This window comes from Rhincodon typus, chromosome 27 (genome assembly GCF_021869965.1).
Source record: "Rhincodon typus isolate 14 chromosome 27, sRhiTyp1.1, whole genome shotgun sequence".
Taxonomy (NCBI): domain Eukaryota; kingdom Metazoa; phylum Chordata; class Chondrichthyes; order Orectolobiformes; family Rhincodontidae; genus Rhincodon; species Rhincodon typus.
The window spans coordinates 6,471,037-6,488,843 of NC_063358.1; the positions used below are offsets into that span (position 1 = coordinate 6,471,037).

Genomic DNA, 17,807 nt, shown 5'->3' on the forward strand with positions numbered 1-17,807 from the left:
TCCTCTGATGCTGATTGGCCTGCTGTGTTCATCCAGCTCTACACCTTCTATTTTATGTAGGTGAAAATTTTATTAGTGTGGATTTCAAAAATCATTTCTGCTGTAAGGTCAAATAGTTCTCAATGAAAGTTGGTACAACACTTGGTGGCTCAGTGGTTAGCACTGCTGCCTCACAGCACCATGGACCTGGATTCAATTCCAGCCCCAGGTGACACTCTGTGTGGAGTTTGCTTGTTGTCCCTGTGTCTATGTGCGTTTCCTCCAGGTGCTCTGGTTTTCTCCCACAGTCCAAAGATGTGCAGATTAGGTGGAGTGGCCATGCTAAATTGCCCATCTTATTTGAACTTGATGCTGTGAGGAGCTCCAATATGCTTCGTATTGAAGTTTTTTGGTTTGAGGACTAGAGATTTATAACAAATGGAGATAGATAAAAGTCTGGCTGGACACGAGCCAATTTGCAAGATGCTGTATAAGCTGCACCGCTTAGCTGTGGCTCAGAATTTACAAAAGTCTTTGTGACTGTCTCAGACAGTGCTGCAGTATAGCTGTGGTCCAATTTACACAGTTTTTCTTCTTGCAAAACAACACAGTGGGAGACATCTCAATTGTGTAAAAGTGTGACGTGGATAATAGGGAATTGGCAGCCTCAAGCAGGAGATTTATGCAAGTACTGTGGAAAAAAAAGCAAAATGCTATGGACGGTGGAAATCTGAAATAAAAACAGAAAGTGCTGGAGAAATTCAGTAGGTCCGGCAGCAATTGTGATGAGAGAAATACAGTTTATCTTTTTGGGTCTGGTATGACTCTTCTTCAGAATTGAAACAAATTGGAAAATGATTGTTTTAATGCTGTTGACAGGAAGGGAGGAGGAACAATAAAATTATAAAGTGCTGGCATGGCTTATCAAGGCTGACAGCATAGAATCCCTACAGTTTGGGAGCAGGCCATTTGGACCACCAAGTCCATACTAACTGGCTCAGTAGTTAGCACTGCTGCCTCACAGTGCCAGGGACCTGGGTTCAATTCCAGCCTTGGGCAACTGTCCGTGTGGAGTTTGCACGTTCTCCCCGTGTCTGCGCGGGTTTCCTCCGGGTGCTCTGGTTTCCTCCCACAGTCCAAAGATGTGCAGATTAGGTGAATTGGCCATGCTAAATTGCCCTAGATTAGGTGGGTTATAGGGGGATGAGTCTGGGTGGGATGCTCTAAGGTCCGGTGTGGACTTGTTGGGCCGAAGGGCCTGTTTCCACACTGCAGGGATTCTATTCTTAACCCTCTGAAGAACATCCCACCCAGACCCACCCCCATAACACTGCTTTACCCATGGCTAATCCACTTAGCCTACTCATCCTTTGACACTATGGACAATTTAGCAAGGCCAATCCACCTATTTTTCACATCTTTGGACTGTAGGAGGAAATCAGAGCTCTTGGAGAAAACCCGCGCAGACACAGGGTGAACATGTAAGCTCCACACGGGCAGTCAACCGAGAGTGCAATCGAATCCAGGTCCATCGCGCTATGAGGCAGCAATGCTAAACCACTGATTCACCATGCTGCAGTTAAAATGCTGTATCCTTGACAAAATCTAACATTAAGGTTAATCCTTAATCTGTAACAAATAAGTCAATTAATAGAAAATCCATCTAACATCATTGTCATAAGATGAACCATTATTCATATATAAAAATAAGTGGGTTTCAAAATAGAATAGAGTAGAATATCCTTTATTGTCACATGCACTCCAGTAAAGAAGTAGAGGTGTACAGTGAAGCGTTTTTAAAATGGCTGCCTTTAATGGCACCATCTTAGGCACAAGTACCTTGGTACAAATCTTACAGGGTAAAAAAAGAATAGTGTTGTTACAGAGTAAAACAGAAAATAGATTAGCATGAAACAGTGAAAAAGTCCAGAAGGATACTAAGTGTCCATAAGTATTTAAGTTCCAGTCTGTGCCTGTGGGCTGCAGAGCATGAGGCCATGCTGCCTCTAAGTTCCGGCCTCCATCCAGGACTTGCTCTGGGGCTAATCTGGGAATCGCCCGTTCACTCTGCCACAGGACTCTGCCTGTGCTTGCTCTGCCTTGGGACAGGGCCTGTGCTCACTCCGCCTCAGCACTCGGCCCGTGCTCGCTCCGTTCTGCTGCGGGACATGGCCCGTGCTTGCTCTGCTCATCGACTCCACTCTCCAGGTAGGGTGGGGGTTGGGGAGGGGAAGAAAATGTAAAGCTGTGAAGGGGAGAAAAAAGAAAGGAAAAGGAAAGGGACTGGTGAGCAGAGGAGCTCCGACTGGAGCGTCCTACTCTGCCGCCATCTTGACTTAACATGAAAGTAGATTAGATTAGCCAAACTTCGAAAATCTCCATTAATGTTGTTTCTGTTCTAACATTATTGAAATTAAGGACATTAGTTTCTTTCAGTACAGGGAGATCACGTAGTTGCTGTAAGTGAATGGAAAGAAAAGCTAAGTGAAATATCCTATCCTTACAAAGAATCATTGAAAAGTCCAAACCCCTTTTGCCTGTCGGTTTTGTGCTGCATCTAGTACTCATCTTTATTTAAGCTGCTCAACACAGCATCTTTTTTGTGTTCAGCATGACTCTTCTTCTGGACTGAAAACATTTTTCCCTCCACAGCTGCTGCCAAATTGCTGAGCTTCTCCAGCACTCTATGGTTTTATTAATATTTTGCTTTTATTAGGGGAGAAGAAGAAAGAAGAACAGGTAGCAAGAGTGCTCAGGGCAAAAAAAAAGCAGAAATAATGGTAGAATAGGAGAGATGGAGATGTAAAATTGGTGTGAAAAGGAGAAAATGCTCTGCTGACAGTAAAGCCAGTAGGACACAAATAAAACTCAGCCAGGGAATGTAATTGGAGTACAGAGATTGTACTCTGAAATTGAGGAACTCAATGCTGAGTCCTAGAGGCTGTAAAGTGTCTAAACAGAAAGTCCAATGTTATTCCCTCAAGCTTGCATTGAGCGTCATTGGAACATTGCAGTAGGCCAAGGGAGGAAATGTTAGCATGGGGTCAAAGGTTGTTAATTTGTTATGATCTGTCATAAACTATCATACAAAGTCAACATGCACTCAGTGAAATTCAATTAAGGAAAATGTCTTGAATATCAGACTCAAACTAAGAAAGTTTAATCTATTGCAAGAAAAAAAGAATCACAGGATTTAGTTTACAGAAATCAGCCAAAATGAAAGTGATGCATTCCATATGCACAATTAACCTTCAGAGCAATGCAAGTAGCAATTATAGATGTGGAATGTTATTCTAGCAGTTCTCTTTTACAGTGAGATTTCGGAAATGTCTGGGTTTTCTCAATTTTTTGTCAGTCCTATTTGTCTCACAGTCAATACAACTTATGACATTATGTCAGTATCCGTTAAAAAGACTTTTTTATTCTGTAATCACTATATTACAGCATGTGGTCAAATAGAGCAAAGATCTCAGACTCCATCTTAACTTGGATCACATGAAGCATTACACACTATGATGTTCTCTACTAAAATCGAATAGACTAATACTAGCCCAGACATGTATATGTTTATGAATGTAATAATTGCATACAATAGACAGTTGTAACAAATAGTCATCAATGTGACATTTTCCATGCCTAGTTTCTTCAATTATGAGGGCTAAAATAAGCATTGGTGCATCGGGTAAAATATCCTGCTGTAGGCAAAGCCAACTTCATGTCTTTTCTTTTTCTCTCTCTCTCTCTTTCTCTAATCTAACTTTTCTCTTTCCTCTTCCTACATATAACTGAACCCATCCCCCTGAATTCACTATCTTTTTGAGGTCTACTGCTATAAGTTTTCCCATCCATAAATATCACAGGTAAAGGAGCTTGCCTTTTAACTGGTTCACACAGTTCCCTGGTGCCTATATTTCACCAATACAAGCTCACATCTCTGGCATCTTGAAGGTGAAAATGTGCTGAGCTGAAGGGTGCAAGGGCAAATCTAATGGCAGATGTTGTTAGTTGCCCATTATGGCAAAATCTGGTTAACTAATTCACTTCCTTCAGATTTTTATATTTTCAATTGTTCTCAATTAATAAAAATACAACCTTTTATATTGTGATGAAAATTGTTGTCCCATTTTGTTTTGGGGATGTTGATGTTTTTCATATTTCAACTTATTGTACTTCCTATATCACATCCATACACCTTGTCTACATTGAATTTTAAATGTACTCGATGCACTAAAGAAAAGTTAATTGACCATGGACTATTCTAAATCGATTCAAATTAATTCGCTCAATTAGACTTCACTCAGAAATTGAGAAAATAAAGTGACTGCTCTAACCTCTTCCTTTAATTCAAGGCAAATTATACTCTTCTCCTGAAGAGGTAGACCATCGTAAGGAGATCTGGCTGACTAACCGGAAGACGGTTATAGCACACAATATGCTGGCAGAGCAGGGGTTATATAACTACCGACTGGGAATGAACTCTTTTGCTGACCTGGTAATTCATTGTTTACTAACTTCTTTAGAGAAGCATCTATAATGCAGCCTTTGTATCGGTGCAAAGTGGCTTCTGTTTTCAAGTGCTGTTACAGTTGCTTTACAAACTTGGAGTTGGAGCTTGATTTAGCTTCAGAGAGAGATGTGGGTGGCATACTCTCACATTTTAACACTACATTAAGTATCAAAGCAGATTATAAAAGTGTCACCGGATTTTCTTTAATGTTCTTGTTGTTTTTAAAGTTACTATCATTTCTAAGGATTTAAAATATAATAGGTGGAAGGAAAACTTGGCAATAGTGTCAGCTCTCACTTTGCTGGAGAATTCAAGTTCCAAACATAGGATATCATCTAGGCAGTGAAAGGAATACTGTGGAGACTGGGAATCTGAAACAAACACAGAGAATGCTGGAGAAACTCGGCACGTCTGACAGCATCTGTGTACAGAAAGCAGAGTTAATGTTTCTAGTCTAGTATGACTTGAGTGCTGCCAGACCTGCTGAGTTTCTGTACCATTCTCCATGTTTGTGTCATACTATCTGATTAGAACTGATGGTTATAGTGTGACAGCAGCATTAGTGGTAGTGTTGTGTTCCTGTGCACTCAGAGACTCCAGGTCATTGTGGTGATATACTCTTTTTACACGCATGGTGTAATCAGGAGCTGTGCCAATGGCAGATGCTCGATTACATTGACCAAGAATCTCTTCCAGTCTTACTGCCTGCCAGTGGCATGCGTTCCACTCAATATCAAAGTCCTTGTTGGCAAATTGTAGGGCCAATGTCCCTTTGTTTGAGATGTTTGGCACAATTGACAGGAACCACTCAAAGCAGCTGTGGATGACCAGTGCTTGACCACATGCAGGCTGGGTTTAAAAATGACACCAGCACCAACAATCTTGTGTAATCCCAGCAGTGGGCAAAATACCCATCTGTGGTGAGTGGCAGAATACAACTAGTGGGGTGCCAAAAGGTATGACGCATTGGTAATGAGTCAAGTTTGGGAAGGTAGCACAAGAAAACTCGTTTGAGTTTGTGGACAGAAACTCTCCACAATGCTCAATAAAGTTGACACTTGGCTGATTTCTGGCAAACTTCAACCCATAGAGTCCCCACTGCACCAGAAGACCTCTAGACACAGCCTTCAAGATTCTAATTAGCTAGTCAAAGAGCAATCCAATACACTGACAGTAGACTTTAGACATTCTTTTTGTTAATATATCTTTCATTGTGTTGTCCAATACGGATAACATTCTCATTTACTCATGATGAGAATGACCACAAGTCTTTATATCTCACTCATTTTAAGTAATCTGGCCAGTTTTTATTCTATGATGTTTTATTCACACATGGGACGTGTGCATTGCTGGCTGAGTCATCATTTCTTGCCCAGTTGCCTGGGAGAAGGTGGTGGTGAGTTGCCTTTTTGAACCACTGCAGTCCATGTGCTGTAGGTAGAACCATAATGACCTTAGGGAGGGAATTTCAGGATTTAGACCCAGCAACACTGAAGGAACAGTGATATTTTTCCATGCCAGGATGGTGAGTGGTTTGGAGGAGAACTTGCAGGGAGTGATGTTCCTATATATCTACTGCCTTTGTTTTTCTAGATGGAAGTGGTCATGGGTTTGGAAGCCTCTAAGGAGCTTTGGTGAATTTCTAACCCGTAAAAATTAATAGGTTTAATGATTTTTTTTGCAGGAAAACGAAGAATATAAAAAATTGGTGCTTGGCAACTGCTTGAGAAACACAAATTCTACAAAGCATACCACATTCCATTCCCTGCCCTTCAATAATGTTGGTCTTCCAGACAAGGTGGACTGGAGAGATAAAGGTTACGTCACTGCTGTGAAAAACCAAGAAGATTGTGGCTCCTGCTGGGCGTTCAGTGCAGTAAGTCTGAGTTGTGCATCTTACTTCAAGATAAGAATTGTGTTTAATCAGAATAAAACATTACATTCTGGTATGTTGAATATTAGTTAGGCAAATCTTTGACGAGATTAAAATATGTAACTTTATGATTGAACTCTGACGTTGTAGCATGAATATTGAGTGAGATTGGTAAAGTAAAATGTTCTTCACACTTTGGTGAAAGAAGGCATTAGCTCCACAGTTTGGCGTATTGAGGTTGAGGTGCCTTCAATACCTGAACAAGTATTTTTGTGCAATACAATCCATAACATGTTTAATATACTAACTTCCAGACACCTTTACTGTTTTAATGTATCTTGTGAGGAAAGAATGAATTGTTTTGTTAATTAAAGTCACCAAAGTCCCAGAGGGCTGCTCCCTCATTAGAGAGAGTTGTTTGGTGGTCATTTTAACCTAAGGGTCATCATCACAACGCAGGCAAGAGAGAGAGATTGAGAAGGAGGTACCTTCATGGTAATCTCAGCTGGTGTGGGAATTAAACTGGTGCTGTTGGTATCACTCTGCACTATAAACCTACCCAATCTCCTTAGCAATTTATAATACTTAGCTTGAAACATGTTTTTTTTAATTCTGTAGTTTTGATTGAATATGTTTAGCCTGTATGACATTGTGTGTGTGTTTTTTTTTTAACCACAGACTGGATCTTTGGAAGGACAGCACTTTAGGAAGACTGGTAACTTAGTTTCTCTGAGTGAACAGCAGCTAGTTGACTGCTCCCGTGATTATGGAAATCAAGGCTGTGATGGTGGATTTATGGATTATGCCTTTCGTTACATAATAGCCAATGAAGGAATTGACACTGAGGAATCCTATCCATACACTGCAGAGGTTAAGATAATTTTGACAAAGTATTCCATATCAAATCGCTGCTTCAATGCAAATAGGCACAGCTGCCCATACACACATAACACGATATCTTACATTTCCCTTAATCAAATGAAAGCTTAGCGGATATTAACACAAAATATGATTTGATCTTTTACCTGTATTTTTTGTTTCCGTTTCTACACAAAGACTAGATGCATTAACTGGTGCTTGACACTGAACAATCAGTTTTCTTTATTGGAATGATGTATGATTAACCACCTGAAAAATAATTGATCCTTGAACTTAAGTGAATCTTTAATGGGCTTTTAAGTCAGCACATTGGAATTATAACGACTACAATGAGCCAATCATGCTACATAGCCCAACATGTTCAAAGGATTATTCCTCCTTGAAGGTAGTGCAAAAATATGTTTTTTTCTATGAATTGCAAGAGGTTTGCTCCCCTGTCTTTTGCGTTTCGGCTGATATCCATCATAGGAACATAGGAATTGTCAAAGTCCATCAAGTTCACCTTCAACCATCCTAGTAGTCGATTATACAATGATAATGGTGATGTTGACTAATTACATCCATTAATCTCCTCCATGGTACTTATAAGAACATAACTGTTGATCTCAGCATCCCTGGATTATAAAAGGTTGTCTTTCTCCTAAACTGCTGACTATGGATGAATGAACTGTTTGCTACGACTTTCTATTTAAACAGTACATAACTATCCAGGATTTTATTCTCACATCCAGCTTCATAACTGAAAGTAAGAAGCTCTTGATCCAAGTCCCAGTCCATGACATTTTGGCTGTGAAAGGAACATTCATGATGTGGTCCAAAAGGTTGATTCTCCCAAGTGTTTCCCCATTGTTCACCAAGGGAGAATGTGTGCATTGAGTTACCATGCAAACCTTTGTTATGCTTTCTTTTTGTGACTTTTCATTTCTTTCACTTTGGAAGTTATTTTAATTTGTTCCCATGGTGTACGTGAGGCTGGAAAAGTTCCATTTATTGGCCTCTCTTGCTGCAATATTGGTACTCCTTGCAGTGTAAGTTCTCCCACAGTGGCGCTGTGGAGGCTATAATTGGGAATGCATGTACATATATGCATGTTTAATCAGAAACTACAGATATTTAGGTAAATGTGCTTTTTAATGACACAAAATGGGATGTTGGAATACAGAGCAAAATTTCAAAATTTGCCAAAGATACCAAATTTGGAGATATGGCAAATACTGAAAATGATAATTAATTTAAAGAGAACACAGGCTAGCAGAATATACACAGAAATGGCAAATCAAATTTAATACACGGAGAAATATGAGGTGATGCACTTTGGTAAAATGGATAGGGAGAAGGAATATAGGCTAAATGACATTTTAAAAAGTAGTATACAAAGTCACCTAGGAGTTCAGGTGCATAAATCTTTGAAGGTGACAGAACATATTTTAAAAAGTTGCTAACTAAACAAACAGGAATTTGAGCTTCACAAGTGAAGACACTGAGTAAAAATGCAGAGATATCACACTGAATCTTTAGAAAACTCTGGTTAGGCGCAACTTGAGTATTGTGTCTGACTGTGGACACCACACTTCTGGAAGAATGAGAGGGTGGGAAGGGGATTTTCCAGAAAGGTGCCGAGGATGGAAGAGTTTAGCGAAATAATTGGGCTGGAGGAGCTGCGATTACTGTTGGAGCAAAGGAAATTGAAAGGCGATTTGATAAAGGTGTAAAGATGCAGGTAGGGTAAGCAGAGAAAAGTTGTTCCCATTAGTAGATGTTGCAAGAACAGGGGGATACTGATTTATAGTTTGGGCAAAAGGACTATTTTTATATCGTAAGGAATGATGAAGGTGGTTAAAGTCAAGACTAATTTCAAAAGAGATGTGCACTTGAGGGAAATAAATGTGCAGGGCCATGGGGATAGTGTGGGAGAACTGTAAAAGTAAAACTGTAAAATAGTAAAATAGTAAAAAAGACTTCAGTGAGCTGGCATGGACCTTATGGACCTAATGGTCTCTTCCTGCAGCATTATGACAATGTGACTCTAAGAAAAACAATCGCATAATCATAAGTGATGTCTGCCTAAAGGGGCAAATCAAATCTAAATATTGAACTCATTCCTACCAGTATGCTTCATTTCAAAAGATCAATGCTGAAGATAGTAAATTGCATAACTAGTGAGTGGAGTTCATCTCAGTGAGTGACTATGAATAGCTGATATTAACAGACCCATTTTGTATTTTACTTTTTCGATATCAACAAATACATTACATTCTAAGATCTCTTTTCTATGTATAAAATTGCTACTAAATTCAGTCCCTGCTAATTGAAGTCACTAGCTATTTTGTAATTTAACCCTACATCCTGAAAAAGAGGAATGAGCAGGATTACATGGAGAATTAGCACCATGTAAATTTTTCATTTGGAGAGCCAGCACAGTTATAATGGGGTGAATGGCCTCCTTCTATGTTGTAACAATTCTGAGATTTAATTAACACACCTAGTCATCTTTGTATTTCGCCCAGTGCCTTACTGCGCCCCACCAAATCCGCTTAGTTTTCGAGACACTAGAAATGGCCGGTATGTCAAGTATTATGTCATAAGGAATAATGCCTACATTTTGCATTTGCACACCTAATGGAAACAACAGATGTGGCGAGACTATTTTTGAACATGAAAATTTCATTTCTAATATACTACATCAGTAATTCAGCAGTATTCAGCACAATAAGCTTTGTTACTTTTGTTCTACTTTTTCAGGATGGGCCATGCAGGTTCAATCCAGAAACTATTGGTGCTGTTTGCAATGGGTATACTGACCTACCCGAGGGAAGCGAGGCCTATTTGCAATTGGCAGTGGCATACCAAGGGCCAATCTCCGTTGCCATTGATGCAGGTCATTTATCTTTCCAGTTATATTCCTCAGGTAGGTATTTGAATGAAAAACTGGTCTTTTTGATAATTCTTTGCCAATTTATGTGGTGCAATTTTATGATTTAACACCCATGGCACAGAGTCTTGTACGAACGATTCATATGAGGAATTTGGATGCAGAAAGAGATCTACGTGTCAGATTTTTAGGCTGTTCAAAATATTTGGATAAAATTTACAATAGTCACTTCTGTTGTGCAAAACTGAATCCACACTCAATTTGATGGAGTGATGTATTTCAAAGGCGCATAAGCTAGATGACAAAAGAGCAGGAAGAGCATAGAGGAAGAAGCCATGTAAGAAATGTACTGCCATAATCATGGGTGAGCTTAATCTACATGTAGTCCACAATTTATCTTTCTTAGACTAAGAGGGAAGACAGGCGTGTTAGGTGTTGACTAATTTCCCACTCCCATTGACAAGAAAGCTCTCCATTTCACCCTCCAATCACCTTGTTAAGAGAGGACTGATGATCTTCTTGACTTATTGCAGGTTTCAACGGTGGTGTCCTGGGAAAGGCCAGCATATTCTGGCTCCTACAGCCCATTGGTCAAGCCTGTTCTTCATGGGATCCAACTGTGAGAATGTATAGGAAGAGAAGTTCAGGGGAGTCGGAGGCAAGGGCGGGAAGCTGGCTTTCAGGGGCCACTCCTTTGCACCCTCTCCATACATGCCTCTTGTAGCCCCCAGATCCATGACCCGGCAGGCAGGTTGTCTTGGTTGGCCAGTCTGGAAACCATATCTTTTTACAATTTGACAGGAAGGGAAATAATTAGGGAGGTGGCGAACAGAAGACAATAAGTGCCCATTAATTGACCAAGGATGTTACTGAGACCGGAACGTTTGAGTTATAAGGAGAGTCTGGATAGGCTGGAACTTTTTCCCCTGGAGTGTAGGAGGCTGAGGGGTGACCTTATATAGAATTAGAATTAAAAGTAGATGTCCAAAACTATAGGGTATAGGTTTAAGGTGAGAGAGAAAGATTTAAATGTAACCCGAGGGGCAACTTTTTCACACAGAGGGTGATGCGTATATGGAACGAGGAAGTGTTGGGGTGAGTACAATTACAACGTTTAAAAGACATTTGGACAGGTACATGTATAGCCAATATTTAGAAGGATATGGGCCAAACACAGGCAAATGGGGCTAGTTTAGTTTGGGAAACGGGGTCAGCATGGATGAGTTAGGCCAAAGGACTTGTTTCCATGCTGTATCACTCTATGACTGTATAACTCCATATTTTGTGTGGATCAAGAAAGTATGAAACACTTTGAATAATGCGGAATATTTGTTGAATAAGATGCCTTCCTCATTTCAGATTTTCTCTTTATCAGGTAGTTTACAAATCTTTTGTAGTCTGTTCCTGGAAAAATACTTGCAACTTCATTCTTTTTTGAATGTAGGATTGTATGATGAGCCATTGTGTAGCAGTGAAGAGCTCAATCATGGTGTTCTAGCTGTTGGGTACGGAACATTATATGGAAATGACTACTGGCTGGTTAAGAACAGGTAAAGGCATAAACTACTGTCTTGTAAACATCACACACAATCCAGGGCTCAGTTGGTTCAGGTGGCTGGATTGCAATACAGAGTGTTGCCAACAGCATGGGTTCAATTCTTGAGCTGAGATTACCATGGAGGACTCACCTCCTCAACCCCTTTCCTTGTCTGAGGTGACCAGGTTAAACCTCAAGCAGTTGCTCCTCTCAAATGGAGGAGCATTCATCTAGGACTGATGATTTTCTTTGATTATGTAATCATTAAAACTGACTTAACACTGCTGATGCCAGAATATTTTCTGGTATTGTCTCAGTTTTCATGCAATACTGGCATGTTTGCTTTCCTTTATTCTTTCATGGGATGTGGGCATTGCTGGAAAGGCTGGCATTTGTTGCTCATCACTAATTAACCTTGAACTAAGTGGCTTGCTCATCCATTTTCATGGGGCCATTAAGGGTCAATTATGCTACTTTGGATCTGAAGTCACGTGTAGGCCAGACCAGTCAGGGCAAAACAGTAGATTTTCTTCCCTGAATAACATCAGTGATCCAGATGTTATTTTCATTTCACAATTGACAATTGTTTCATGGGCACCATTGGTGAGACTAGCTTTATATTCCAAATTTACTAATTGTGGTTAAATTCCACCAAATTACATATGACAACTATTGTGTTTCATTACCAAGGAAGAAACCATCTGTATCGATTGTTTATGTTGGCAGAATAAAGTAGTTAACTTATGATTAATGGGATTTATCACCATGGTGCCATTTTCCACTCCTTTTACAATCAACTCATAACAAGAAGTCTGTTTGCTAACCACTGACTTCATGACCACTGCACAAACAAGAGGAAACCTTTCCCTTCTGAAAGTACCTAGTGATATAGTTCTGTTCAGCTGCAGGCCGTTGGAATTTATTACTTGAAACTATTTCCAAAAGATCAGCAGTTTTTCTTCTTTGTTCTTTTTCCTCTTCCATGCTCAACAATGGTTTTACTTTCCACTTTGATTGTCTATGCAGCACACTGTGTCTCTCATCAAACCTATTGTAGGGGTGCTGGTGTTGGACTGGCGTCGACAAGGTCAGAAATCACATGACAACAAGTTATAGTCCAACATGTTTATTTGAAAACACAAGCTTTCAAATAAACCTGTTGAACGATAACTTCATGTTGTGTGATTTCTGACATTGAACATATTGTGACTGACTGGGATTTCTCTGAAGCAACCATGACAAATACTGTCAAACGTTTTTGAGAAGATTTGTAGCCCGGGTTGTGGATGGAGTTGTAGACTTGCTCGCCGAGCTGGTGTGTTTGATTGCAGATATTTCGTCACCCTGCTAGGTAACATCATCAGTGCGCTTCTGATGAAGCGTTAGTGTCTGTCCTGCTTGTCATTTATATGCTTCAGTCACTTATATGCAAACCGAGGCATATATATAACAAGTGGAATAGAACACCAGCGCTTCACCAAAGGCGCACTGACGATGTTACCTAGCAGGGTTATGAAACGTCTGCCACCAAACACACCAGCTCAGCGAGCAAGTCTACAACCCCAAATACTGTCAAGAAGCTTTACGTGGTGTTCTTAGATATGATCAGATCATTATATTTCATCCCCATTTTCCTTTGTTTTGGAATGCTTATCCTGTAGGGATAAAAGGGCAGGGAAATCTTTATAAAAGCAGGAAATAATTTATCAAAGTATTTTGATCCTTGTCCTGTCATTCCACCCTCCCTTGGCATTTTTCTACCCAGGCCCTGACTTCCGAGTTGAGGACCTTCAGATCTTCAGGTCTTGAAGGCTCTGGTGGTAGAGGGCACCCTAGGATCTGTTTCAGCTGCCTCTCTGAGCTACAGCAGATAGAAGTTGTTGGTCTGTATCCAAGGTCATTGCAGCAGCCACCAGCAATCCTAAATTGTTTAAAATGCAGCCAAGGAGGCCTTATTTCACTGGTTCCTGTTAGGATGGATTCCGCTGGGTCCTTAACAAATTTGTGTGCCTTTGACTGGAGATGCCTGACCAACACGCAAGATGTTTGCTATGGGGGTTACAGTCTAGGGGCTGGACCGTATGTAAGAAGCTGCACTTCAATGTCAGACTCTGGCTTCACACCATGAATATTCACATCATAGCCCTTCTACAGAATATTCCATTCAGCTTTCTGCTACCCAGATTTTCTGGGTAGAAGGAAGTTAGAGCAGTTTTATTGCAGTGTTTTAGTATTATTTCTCAATTGGGTATTAGAGAGTGAAGTTGAACATGAATCAATACAAGGATATCACCCACAATGCCTGTAAGAGGAATTAATGAATATTTAAAGGGGAAACATATTACATGTAGGGTTGTAGTTTAATATGCTATCTCCTACTTTACATGATATTATGCACATCAACGAATGAATGTTCATACAAACCTGCACCGTGATGGGAACACACTTCATTGAGTTAGGATCCAATGCAGAGGCAGCTTTAACATGCTTGTCTGAGATTTTATTCTATTCAATTTCAGCACAAGTATTGATGCCACTAAAATCTAAAATATGTTCAATTGCCTCTGTTAAATTCCACATTCTAATAAAATCAAAACACTGCAGATGCTGGAGATCCGAACTAAAAACATAAAGTACTGGAGAAACTCAGCAGGTCTGGCAGCATCTATAGAGAGAGATAAAAACAGATTTTTAAGTCTGATATGATGCTTCATTGAAACTGGAATGTTGCTCAGTGTAATTTGAAGATATATTTTCACAAGAGCACAAGAACAGAAGAAAAAGGAGCTGGAATCTGCCATTTAATTTAAGTTTTAACATTTTGAAATATTCATATTTCATCGTTTTCTTTTTGTTAGCTGGGGTACAGATTGGGGTGTTGAAGGATATATTTACATGTCAAGGAACAAGAATAATCAATGTGGAATAGCGTCTGCTGCCAGCTTTCCTGTCATGTAAGTTGATGTAAGTTTGCTTTGGTCAATTTATTTCTAAAGGGAGAGTGGTGAATTTATGAACTGACCAGTGATGGGATGTGGTGGTTGTGGTGGGAAGGGTACAATGGGTAGAAATTGGTGGATGATCTTTAGGTTTAAAATGGGCACAATGCTGAGAGATTCAGCAGTGAATGGCTGAAATAAGTTGGTGCAGTTTTTAGATTACCGCTAAATTTATCACATCCATTTTAGGCAATGCTGCCAGATGCTCAAAGCAAGGACCTTTATTCGATTCAGTCATGGAAAGGAGCAAGTTCTAGGATTTTGACCTACAGACAACAATGAAGGAATGACTGTATTGTTCCAATTCATGGTGTATGGCTTGGAAGAGAATCTGAAGGCAGCAATGTTCTCATGCAGTTGCTTCCTTTGTTCTTCCAGCTGGAGGTGCTGGGTGTTTTCAAAGGAGCCTTGGCACATCACCGCAATGCGACCTGTAGATGGTTCACACTGCTGGCACATTGCATCAATGGTGGAGGGAATGAATTTTTAAATTGGCAGATGAGGATGATGGCAGGGAAGGCAATGGCCTAGTGATATTATCCAGAGACTCCGATAATGTTCTGGGGACCTGGGTTTGAATCCCACCACATCAGATGGTGGAATTTGAATTCAATAAATATCTGGAATTAAGAGTCTAATGGTGATCATGAATCCATTGCCGATTGTCAGGAAAAACCCATCTGGTTCACTATGTCCTTTAGGGAAGGAACTGCCATTCTTACCTGGTCTGGCCTACATGTGACTCCAGACCACAGCAATGTAGTTGATTCATAACTGCCCTCTGGGCAATTAGGGATGGGCAATAAATGCTGCATAGCCAGTGATACCTTCATCCCCTGAATGAATAAAGTACCAACCAAATAGAATTCTTTGACTTGGATATCAAACACAGTTAAAGAACACGTCTTGGAAAATGTGCTCTCTGATGAGTGGAGCAGGGGCCAGAGCCCCCCAGCCAGAACAGAAATACTCAATTCCAACAAAAATCCTCTTGTGGAGCCAGGAATAGCATCAATGCCCCTCCCTCAAACTCTGCCACTGACTCCACAAGCCATGGGATCTGAACTCCATCACCTGTAATCCCCGCAGTTCTAGGAGTTAAAGTCAGGCTGCCGCTGTTGTTGTCAAGATAAGATGATTAGCAGTTACCCTCTTCAATGCAAAAGCTGCTTACAAATACTCTTCCTTCTCCTGGTTCTAAGCCAAGGCAAGTGAATGGTAAAAAAAAATGGACAGGAAAGAAACTGAGCATTTCATTAATAATTTACTTCTCGAAACATCAATAGACAATGATTGGGACTAAGGTTACACGCCATCAGACAGTAGCTGACATCAAGAGCTGGTATACTTTTCACTTTTGGAAAACGATTCACTCCAATGTAGTTACAGGAAGCTGTACAGAATGTTTATTTTACAGAGAGAAATGATTTCCTGCTCCTTTCTGTGGGCCCATGGCAGACACATGTTTGTGGTTATGAATTTGCAACTTAATATTTGTACATTAGTACTGCAGTAAGGAAAAGAAAAGCTTTCATGAGTTTCAGACGTCCTTGCACCCTCACAAGTGATGATGTACTTTTGAATTATACACACTGTTGTAAAGTAGAAAATGTCACAATTTGTGCACAGCAAACTTCCAAAAAGATCAAGATAATTTGAATTTATCATATTAGTTCAGCATTAAACATAGGCCAGGACACTATTAACAAAGGGAAAAGGTAATGGTGCTAATTAAAGCAAGAAGGGATAAAAATAAACATGTACATTTGCTCATTGTGCCAGACCATTTTTGCCCATTTAATTTCCTGTTGCTGTTTATTTGTACCAACCTTAAACTTCTCTGCTTTTCTTCACAGATTTTGAAACCCTCAGCAATCTCAAAATGGTGCCATGCTGAACACTGAAGGATACTAACATAAAATATTACAGCATACTTTTGAACCCCAATTACTTTTGATAAATTGTATAATGCGTTAAAACCCATTGCTGGATACACTTTTTTTACTAATTTAGTTTCTCACTGGCAACGAAACCGTACTGTTTATGCATAATGATATTTGATGTACAGAACCATTATATTTTTTGTGTTTTCTTTAACAAGATTTGATTGTGTTTTGTATGTTGAAGATGTCATGCACATTTTGAAGTCCTTTATGCCATTATGCTATAGTCAGTCCATTATATTCTCCACAATATTCTGGAAAGATAACTGGTTTTGTCTGGTAATGCTGCTGTTCTATGCTACTGTTCTACATGGCAATAAATCTATCATGTTAACTTCAACATTTGCTGCTTCTCATTAGCTCTGAACCATTTGCTCACATGTGCAGCGTGTCCACAATGGCATAAAATTGAACATACAAACCCTTGAGAAGGTGGTGGTTATCCGCATGCTTAAACTGATGCAGTCTTTGGGGTGTAGGTTGATCTACAATGCTGTTAGGGAGGAATTCCAGGATTGTGACCCAGTGACACTGACAGAACAGCAAAAATGAGATATATACTTTTTTCTTTATTCATTCATGGGAAGAAGGTGTCACTAGCTAAGCAGCATTATTGCCCATCCCTAATTCCCCAGAAGGCAGTTAAGAGCCAACGACATTGCTGTGGGTCCAGAGTCACATATAGGCCAGACTAGGTAAGGATGGTAGTTTCCTTCCCTAAAGGGCATTCATGAACCCAATGGGTTTTTCCAACAATAGAAAATTATTAGACTCTTAATTCCAGATTTTTTTAAAATTTGAAGGCAACTCTCCAAGTGCCATGGCAGGATTTGAACCCAGGTGCCCAGAGCATTATCTGAGTCTCTGGATTAACTGTGCAGCAATAATATCATTAGGCCATCACCTTCCTATTTCCAAGTTAGCATAATGAGAGACTTGGAGGCAACTTTGCAGGGGGTGGTGTTCCCATATATCTGCTGCCCTTGTCCTTTGATATAGAAGTGGTTGTATATTTGAAGGTGCCCTCTAAGCAGTGTTGATGAATTTCTGTGGTGCATTTTGTAGATGGTACACACTGCTGCTATTGAGCGTCAGTGGCGGAGGGCGTGAATGTTTGTGAATGTGGTGCCAATCAAATGGGCTGTTTTGTCCTGGATGATTTCAAGCTTCTTGAGTATTATTGGAGCTGAACGCATCCAGGCAAGTGAGGAGTATTCC

The 17,807-nt window shown here is 40.1% G+C and overlaps 1 protein-coding gene across 1 annotated transcript in view; it reads left to right on the forward strand.

The window, feature by feature from the left end:
• The window catches only part of ctsl.1 (cathepsin L.1), a 20,242-nt gene extending 3,313 nt beyond the window's left edge, over positions 1-16,929 (forward strand). The window contains exons 3-9 of the mRNA XM_048613096.1: positions 4,329-4,471; positions 6,171-6,362; positions 7,038-7,229; positions 9,981-10,146; positions 11,555-11,660; positions 14,506-14,601; positions 16,503-16,929. Coding sequence (XP_048469053.1) covers positions 4,329-4,471; positions 6,171-6,362; positions 7,038-7,229; positions 9,981-10,146; positions 11,555-11,660; positions 14,506-14,601; positions 16,503-16,509 — 902 coding nt within the window. The 3' untranslated portion in view covers positions 16,510-16,929. The remainder of the gene's footprint in view (positions 1-4,328; positions 4,472-6,170; positions 6,363-7,037; positions 7,230-9,980; positions 10,147-11,554; positions 11,661-14,505; positions 14,602-16,502) is intronic.
• Positions 16,930-17,807: the final 878 nt, after the last annotated feature.